Source organism: Arachis ipaensis, chromosome B7 (assembly GCF_059453495.1).
Source record: "Arachis ipaensis isolate K30076 ecotype BB chromosome B7, ASM5945349v1, whole genome shotgun sequence".
In the NCBI taxonomy this organism is placed as follows: Eukaryota; Viridiplantae; Streptophyta; class Magnoliopsida; order Fabales; family Fabaceae; genus Arachis; species Arachis ipaensis.
The window spans coordinates 20,885,838-20,895,753 of NC_142442.1; the positions used below are offsets into that span (position 1 = coordinate 20,885,838).

At 29.3% G+C, this 9,916-nt stretch overlaps 1 protein-coding gene and 1 pseudogene across 1 annotated transcript; one reads left to right on the forward strand and one right to left on the reverse strand.

Annotated features, from left to right (window-relative positions):
- Positions 1-2,444: 2,444 nt before the first annotated feature.
- On the reverse strand, positions 2,445-3,944 carry LOC107608627 (transcription repressor OFP4-like). The gene has a single exon (XM_016310364.3). It carries the CDS (start codon positions 3,726-3,728, stop codon positions 2,538-2,540), a length of 1,191 nt encoding a protein of 396 aa, XP_016165850.3. The 5' UTR covers positions 3,729-3,944; the 3' UTR covers positions 2,445-2,537.
- A 3,085-nt stretch (positions 3,945-7,029) lies between these two features.
- Positions 7,030-7,692, forward strand: LOC107606864 (mitochondrial import inner membrane translocase subunit TIM23-1 pseudogene; annotated as a pseudogene).
- Positions 7,693-9,916: the final 2,224 nt, after the last annotated feature.

The following is a 9,916-nucleotide window of genomic DNA, read 5'->3' on the forward strand; positions in this document are numbered from 1 at the left end:
GCAACCCATATAAGGAAGAAAATTACAAATCACTAAATGATAGACATTCATTCTTATCACAATGTTGATGGTCTTTTACACGTGAATTTTTGTTTGTTTTTATGATACAAACATGCTACTAATTCCAAAGCTAGAGCAAGAAAAAAAAAGGGAGGGGAGAGGGAGGGAGAATTGTAAAGACAAAATTAGATCTATTCAATGTCCCTAAGATGATCAAAATGTAATTAATATTAAGAGTGATACTACGTTATAAGTCTTTTTGTAACTAAATTTAATTAAGTTGGTATAAAGTCAAGTGAAAAAATGCGTGTATATGTCTCTATTCTTTTTTTTTCGGCACTTTCTGCAACACACAAATTTTTGTTGGAGAGCACAAAAACTTATTGATATAGCACAAAAATTTTCAAGGTATAACATAAAATTTTGCACATAACACAAACATATTGATATAGCATACAAATTTTTACTCATAGCACGTATATTTTTGCACATAGCACAAATTTTTGCACATAGCACAAATTTTGTTGAGAATGTATTATTAGTTGGGTGAGTCAATATTTTGGGTATGTAATCCTCTACAAATTTTTATTTTGCACATAAAAAATTTTTATACTATACATCAAGATTTTTGTATTGTTTACAAAAATTTATGTATTGTGCATATTCTTTTTATTGATTGTGTCAATGTTTTTTATATGTGGTCTTTAAAAATTTTTGTGCTATATATTGTTGTGCATCAAAATTTCTGTACTCTAGTTTTTTAAATATTTATAAGAGAAAAAGAAAATAAAGACAATGATAATGATAATAAGAGAAGAATTTAGAAGAAAAAAGAGAAGAAGAAATTAAACAACAACATCAAGAAGGAGAAGAAAAAGAATAAAAAAGAAGAAGGAAGAAGGAAGAAAGAAGTGATGATGACAATGACTACGACGGTGGTAGCAGTAACGATGACAATGACTTTGAAGAAGGAAGAAGGAACGTAAGAAGAAGAAGAAGCCACTATAGTTAAAGGAGAGAGAAGTGACGCACGAATAAATTTTTATTTTTATATAACTTAACTAAATTTGATTACTCAAAAACTTGGACACTTAGTATTTTTGTAATATAATATGCTACAGCACATGGAGCTACCCATATGTACTAGCCAACATTTGCGAAAAAACCTAGTCTTTAGTGGAAATACCATTTATTAGATGTTGACTAGGAAACTGTTGAGGCCACCACCAATCCCAATAATTGTTATTATTTATAATTTCATGTCACTCAAGATTACTATTCTTAACAGTATGAACTATGAAGCTAGAGCACTAAAGAGAGCTACAATTTTGGTTTAGTAACATCATTGAAATGTTGTTGTATAGTGACTTCATCACTGTGTCACAGTGATCAAAATTGTCAATGTGGTTATTAATGTTTATGTTTTTCTTCCTAGGAAATGCATACTTTATGGTTATAGTATAGTGGTACTATGTAGTGTTCTGATTCATCATGTGACATATCATCGACCAAGAACTGCGTGGTGATTGATCCTTCTAATTGAAGTTGTTACAACTTCCAATAACATTGTAGATTGGAAATGACAAGGCTCCTTAAAAGGGTCAAAATCAGTTTGTAAATTTGCAAAACCCTTTTGACTTTGTTTCTTTAATTGATGCAACTTCACGCTTCTCATTCATTGTTGTGGGATCACAAATCAACTTGATTTTTGGTTCTGTTAACATTCATACCAATCAAAGAAAAAGATACTCCTCCATTTTACATAGGGTATCTTTTCTTTACTTTTGTATTTTAGGTATATTTAAAGAATAATATAACTTAAGATGAGAAAGTACAAAAAGTAGGAGAGTAATTTAACGTTACCAGGATTTTTTATTTTGTGGAACAAGACTCCAGTTTATAGTTCAAAGATAATAAATCTTAATCAAAGATAGTGACAAAATTAATCTGACGTCAACTTGAATGAATCCAAGATTTACTAGAGTTATCAAATCAATCCAAACTATAGTGTTTCTTCATTTTTATTTTTTCACAGTAACTTCTATTATCTATAATGCAGAACTATGGGGCAATTAGACTAGTGTTTCTAACAAGAAGATTATTGAGAAGACCTTTTTTTCTTTATTTTTCTATCTCAATATTATATAGAATTTGGTATTCCCCATTGCAATTAAGAATCTAATAAATGAACATGGATAGCATCAGCTATTTTTGGATGACAATGTCTGTACTAACCAATGAAGACATAGCTAATCTTCAAAGAAGGACATATAGTTGACATTTGACAAAGTTAAAGAGCAAATTAAATGGCAGGGAATTCATCAAGTACTATTTGTTTTATGGTTATAAGGTCATCCAGAAAAAGATCTGAGTTATAAACTAGACTCTATCATCAAGATTTATAGCAAAATTCTGAAGAGAGACTATACTTTGTATGAGAATTTTCCCAAGTTGAAATGCTGATGGTTCAGAACATAATTATGGTAGTTACAAGATTATATAAACATACATCGGATAATAATTAATATATGAGAAATTTACATTCTAAGTTGAGCCAAATCAAACCATATCTGCTCAAATGCTTTAACAATGAGATCATGGAATTCACTTGAATTTAGGGAGAGGTAGCAGGCAAGCAAGTCCTCCAGATCCTTTGACGCACGGATATTGTTCTCGACAATCATCTCTAACATTGATTCCCTAAAGTCACTTTGCGGATCAAATGAGGACTTAACCACAGCATATCCATCCGGAAACCCTGCATTCCTTGAACTCTTACTTCCATTGGAAGAAACACTCTTTCTTGCATAGGCTTGAACCTTTCTGCTAGCTAGTTTTGGAGAATTGACTCTTAGCTTTATTCCGGACGGAGAGTTGGTAGGCAGCCGGCGAGATACATGACCACTCTTTCGCCGCCTAAATTCTCTGCCATTGCTTTCCTCTATGCTGGATTTGACATTGAGAGACTCATCATCCAATTCAGTTGAACTTCTCCTAGACTCGGCAGCTTCGGACTCAATGACCTTGTCATCAAACCTCTCTGACTTTGTCAATACAGGAGCAAGGTCTAATTGCGAAATTGTCTCAAGCCCATCTTTCTTGCTCATATTCCCCTTGAAATGTTCACTGTTCATGTCAATTATGATGTCATTTGTTGAAGAACTAACCCTGCAGCTGCAATTGGAGTCAATACCATGAAGCAAATCCGGAACTGAAAAGCTATCACATTCAGACTCAGAGTAGACATATTCATGGAAATCATCATCAGATTCAGAAGAGCTTTCAACGGAAGAAGCATCATAATTTGGTGACTGAATATTGTTGTGTGCCGAATCAAAATTAGAATTGGCCATGAAAGTTGAAGAAGAAGAAACAACAGTTGGAGAAGGCTTGTAAATGGTTTTTCTCCTAGACCTTCTCTTTGATGATGACATTCTTGGTGAAGAATCAATCAATGGACATGGAATGGTTCCACCAAAAAACTCTTTATTATTGTGAATTGGGATGTTGTATAACTTACCAGCTCTTATAAAAGCTTCATTGGGGAAATAATTCGAACACCTTGGATGTGACCTTTGTGATGTTGTTGGTGAAGTAACCTTGCTATTGGTGTTGTTCTTCAAAACATGATGAGATCCATTCCTCTTCCTTGATTTGCTCATATCTTTGAGCTTATAGAACCAAGCATTTGGAATCATATCTGAGAATCTGAACTTGTTATTACCCATTAGAGGCACAACAACCTTGCCACTCTTCAGTGTTGTGTATTTATGATGGCTTAGATTTGTGCCAATTTCAAATATGAAGATGTTTATAACCAAAAAGCTTGGTTTATAACAGGTGGAAGAAAAACAAAGAATAAAGATTTGTGGTCCAATTGTACAAAAAGTTTTCCAGCATGAAACTAAAGGGACCAAGTTTGTCTACCAAATTACTTTCTCTCATCATTGCTACCAGCAAATATGCACAAACCTTCTTACTCTTTATATAACATGATTCACATAGCTGATAAGTCTCCAATTTCACAACAATTTATATTCCATATTTTAATAATAATAATATAACTATAAGAATATTTTAGTGAGTATTTTAAAAATTATTTTGTAAGCACTAAAATAAGTTAACAGCACGTTTTAATTTTAATCGGATGATCGATATTAAATTTATCTAAAATTTTGGTGTATCATAAAAAAGATAAAAGGTTTTAACTGTATATATTAGTGCAACATTATTGGTTTGATATGTCCATACATACCTAAGTCATCAATTCCTTAGTAACAAGTGTTGTATAGTTGGCTCACCAAAAAACAAAGTGTTGTATAGTTGTGCTAGAAACTTTCCTTAGCACACACTATTCATCATGTTCAAAAAGCAGATGCTCCAAAATTTTCTCTGGAAGCTTAATATCTTAGTAAAGATTATAAAAAGAATTATTTGATGGCTGTGCAAAAAACCAATCAGGGTTTATCAACCACCATTTCTTGGGAGGGAGGATTCAGAATCCACAAGCATTTTTGTTTTTGAAAATCATCTGACATGAGATGAAATTGTGATCCAATAGTGCATTGCATTGGTTCAATAACAGTGCCACATCATTATTATTATTATTATTATTATTATTATTATTATTATTGTTTTTTTGTGGTTGTTTCCCTCCGGGTCTAGTTCTACAATAATCTATCTTATGAAGTCAAAATATAAATCTAATTTTTTTTGAATTTCACAAAAATACTTATAAATCAATATCTATGAAAATGATCATAACATCAACAATGAGAATCAAACTCGAGTTACTATGACATATAACCATTCTTTTGTCAATGATACCATAGTTTTTTTTGGGCAAGTTATTGAAATAAATAATTAAACTTTAAATTTATTAAATTATAACTTTTTGAAGCAGCAGACATATTTGTAACTTTTTTTTATTCTATATAAATTGTTATAGGGTATAGCAGTTTCTAATTTTAAATTTTTTTATTAGATTATAACTTTTTTTAAATTTTTTAAAATAATCAGTTGAATATTGTACTCTTATTATTGTTTAGAACAAAAAAACATTGTATTCTCTATTTTCTAAATAAATAAAGGTGATTGTTATTGACTTATTGCGCTTAAAAAATAGTGTCTAATTTGCTAAAAAAAAAATTAAAGATTAATATTTAATTTAAAAAGTATAAAAGTAAATAATTTTTTAAAATTTGCTATAAAAAATAAGTTAAACAAAAATTAAACACCAATTTAAAACACCATATCATTAGCCATGAATAATCAAAAGAAGATAAAATAATGCACACCACCTTGGATTATTAGTTTAATGATATTTTTTTTTTTATTTGATAAATAATCATATTATTATTTCAGCAGTCAAATGTTAATTATATTATTAACTATCTTTAATCTCACCAAAAATGTTAATACGGGTCTAACTATTAAATTTTACATTTTTTTAGAATTTTTTTAATAACAGATTGATTTAAGATATTTTTAACCATTCCAATCTGACCTATCCGAAAAAATTGGATACCGGATAATAATAATATCCAAACAATTCACGTGTACATAAATCGCTACAGAGTGCCATGATTAAACTATCCACTATTTTTTTCATAAACCGCTATACATAGCAGCGTTTATGCATGGTTGCGTTCCTTTAGAAATTGCTACATTCTGTAGCGGTTTCTTCTATGCACTTTTTTTAAGATAATTCGTATTGAAATTAAAATTAGAAACAACTATATCTCTTGGTGGTTTATATAAAATAAAAAAATTACAAAAATGTAAGCTGTTTTAAAAAATTACAATCTGATAAATTTAAAATCTAATTATTTTATTTTAATAACTTTTCCCCCTTTTTTTTTCATACAAGATACATGATATCTTGGCATAATAATCATATTAAATCAAAAGGTTTGCATGGTAAAAGCATGGATAGGAGGTTGAAATCTTCACACACAAATAAATTACTCCTCATGCAATTTTTGCTGGCAATTGAAGGATTGAAACTCATGATCCGGTTCTCCACGCTCTGTCTGATTTATATATATATATATATATGACTTAAGAGCTTGAACCAACAAGGTAATGATGAATTTAGAAAACAGTGAGTTTATGGGTGCTGATTCATTTATTCCCTGAAGAGCCCTTTAAATGATGGCATTTCTTTTCCTTTTTGTCTACAATCCCCCACCTCCCCATTTCTATAACCATCTCTCAAGTCGTTATTTCTTTTTTTTTTTTCTCTCTTTTTCTTCTTTTTGATTTTATTATGAAGTGTCCACTATCATGTCCGGCTAATGTTGTCCAAATTTTTTTTTCTATTTTTCGGAAATTTTATTATTATTGTATAATTTTTATGGATATTATACTTATAGGGGCTACCATTATAAACTTTAACATACTTAAAAAATATAATTAAAACTAATATACACTTTTTATTATTTGATAATAATTTTTAATTTAATCATACTTTTTATTTTATATCTTTTCATATTAAAAATATATCAAATAATAAAAAGTGTGACCTTTAAATTTAACATACTTTCTTATTTTTATCAGAATTCATAGCAACCATATGTTTTAAGTTACTCGCATATCAGAGTTTTATTTGATAGATTGCTATACATAGGCGTGATTGAACCGCAACACTTGTTATAATAAACTAACCACTATACTAACTTAATTTAGTTATTTTGAATAGTTGAGTTTATTTGAGTATAATTTTGGATAGTTAAGTTTAATGCAAGTTTGTTCTTCATATCTTACCATAAACAAATTCATAAAAAAAAAAAAAAAAAAAAAAAAAAAAAAAGTCTATTTTGGTATACGTTAAGCCCAGAAATATATGAATGTACTCACAACGAAGGGATAACAATCATCCTCTCTTGCATTGGCCCTGTTCCCAAATGCTTAAAAAAACAATGACCATATCTTAAACCCTACTTCAAAACCCTACTTCATCTCTCTTAAAGTTAAATCCTACTTCATCTCGACCAAAAAAAACAACTACGAATCCTCAGCTGAAGTATATAAAGTGTAAACCTCTTATTTCTTTCTTTCTCGACGTTCGCAACTTTCTACAATTTTCCATCTCAAAACTCTAATATGTTGCAATGGCTAATTCATTAAACAACAACGACAAGAGTAGTCAGAACACACGCTTCTATCACCCTTATCAGGACTTCAACGTCCCAAGGCTCTACAACCTCCCAACTTCGCCTGAGAATCTCTTTCCTGAACTGGAAAATAGGACTAACCGTTGCTGGGACGAGAACCTAGTCTTCTACACCGGCATGGCCTACCTCACAGGCGCTGTCGGTGGCGGCGTAACCGGCACCCTCGAGGGCCTCAGGGCCGCCGAGAAAGGAGATTCATTCAAGATCGGTGTCAACCGAGTCCTCAATTCGGGAGGTCAGAGCGCGCGTAGGATCGGAAACTCGCTCGGAATGGTGGGCTTGATCTTCTCCACCACGGAGAGTGCGATGCACTATTTCACCGACAAGGATGACATGGTTAACAACACCATCGCTGGGCTCGCCACTGGTATTTTATATAAGGCTGCGGTAGGGCCAAGGTCGGCGGCAATTGCGGGAGTCTTTGGTGGGATCGTGGCGGCAGCTATCGTGGCCGGAAAGCAGACTCTGAGGAGATACGGTCCCATATAGGGATAGGTTTGATCTTGACGAGAATAGAATTGGGGATGGTTGGAATGTCGCCTTAGGCTTTAGTTTTTCAGCCTTTTTCTTTTTTTTTGTTTTGTTTTTATTTTTAGTATTTTCTGTTTTTGAAAAAAAAATTGAAACAATAAAAATAATTAATGTTATTTTTATTTTTAAATTAAAAAGTCAAAATTTTTTTTTAATATTATTATTTTATAGGAACTTAGTAAAGGCTAGATGTAAAACGGGTTGAACTCGTCGGGCCGATCCGCTAAGGGCGGGCTGTCCGCCGAGTCGAATGTGTACAATGAACCCATACTATCTAGAATAACCATCCGAATATTAGGATAATAAACATCTTCCCAAAAGTTAACCTTTTACATCTAGAGCTCTAATACCATGTCATGATACCACTTATCCCAAAAACTTCATGAAAAATGTAACACTAATGGTTATATTTCTAATACTCCCTAAATCTCCATTCATTGTACAAATATTCCATTGGCTCCTCATACTTTCCCAATTAATAATTATAGAATTTTCAAACACTTTTTTTTGCTTTTATTCTTCTTTTAGTTATTAACTTTATTTATTTTATTTTACAATTTCGTATATTTGCTCGAATTATGTGACTTATTTTTTAAAATAAAGATGGTTCTATGACAAACATTATTTTAAACAATTTTATCGAAGTTAAAAATTTAAAAAAAATAATAAAAAATTATATTATAATTTGACCATTTTTTATTTGTATTTATTTTTTAATTATTATTTTTTAGTTAATATTAATGAATTTTATTAAAAAAAAAGTCAAGCCAGCTAGTCTCGACCCGCAAATCCTCTATAAGCTAGCATTTTGAACACATCCCCATTTATGGGGCGGGTTGGATTTGTGGTTTTAAAATTTTTTAAAAAAATATAAATCTAAGGGTTAGATTTGTAGTCTATAATTTTTTCGCATAAAATTGACTCACCGATTTGTTTATTTTTTTTAAAAAAATTTCAGTCTACATAAATTTAAGGCTCAAATTTTTCTATTATCCCAAATCAGATCCTAAATTTTGTTTCCAAAACAAAATTAAACCTTTAATTTATAAATTCTAATTAAAAAAAATATCCTATATCCATAAAAAATATACTATTTTTTATAATTGAACATAACACATTCTAAATTTCCATAACAAAAAAAATTAGCTTTTTACTTATGCCTAGCGTTTTTTTTGTGAAAACAAATTTAGACCTCAATAACAATACTTTTTATTATTTTATGTGTATTTGCAAGTGTGCCTTTTTATGAATAAGATATTTGAATTATTATAATATCATCAATAAATATATATTATATTTATTTTTTTAATTTTATCCATTAGAAACTTTCTTCAGCAGAATTTTAAAAAATAATATTAGTCTTTGTAGTTGCTCACGTAGATGATATTATTTTTGTAAATTTTTATAATTTTACAAAATTTTTAATTAAATTTTTATAGTTTAAAAGTATGTAATTGAATTAGTTAAAATTTTTAATTAAATTATTTTTAATTATTTTCTTTTCAAATATAATTTTTTTGAAATTTTTTTGTGTTTTGTATAGAATAATTATAATATTCTAAAAACAAATATCTTAAGATTATTATATTTTCTTCTAAAAAAATAACAACGAATAAAGATTTGATTATAAATTTTATCCGTTATAATAACAACGAATAAAAATTTAATTATAAATTTTATTTATTATAAAAATATAAATAATAATTTTTTTAAATTATAAAAATTTAATTAACAATTTAATAAAATTATATGAATTAATAAAATAAATAAACCTATTTTATATACGCTTTTATAATAGCATCACATTGCAACAGAGGATCTTAAAAGGGCTGTGATTGTGATATACTGATATGAAGTTGGAATTGCCTTTTACATTGCAAGCCACACCTTGTAAGAAGCCTTCTACTTGTAAGTCATCTCGATTAAATCTTGAATCACGCCATAATTGAACTCTCACGAGTTAATATTTAAGTTCACTTCTAAAATATAAGATCGGATTTAATTTGACGCTTAAAATTTGAATTAACTCAAATTAAATTTTGAAATTTGTAATTTGATCTTATATTAATTTTTAAATTAATTTTTGTTAATAACGTGTTGATTTAATATATTAGTTTGGTGTAATTTGAATTCTTTATTTAGATAATTAAATTTTATGTGATTGAGATCAATTAAAACTTTTAAAAATTTAACTGCTATTTTTAGAGTCC

Coding starts and splice junctions, on each gene's coding strand:
- LOC107608627 (XM_016310364.3), bottom strand. CDS start 3,728: ATGGGTAATAACAAGTTCAGATTCTCAGATATGATTCCAAATGCTTGG.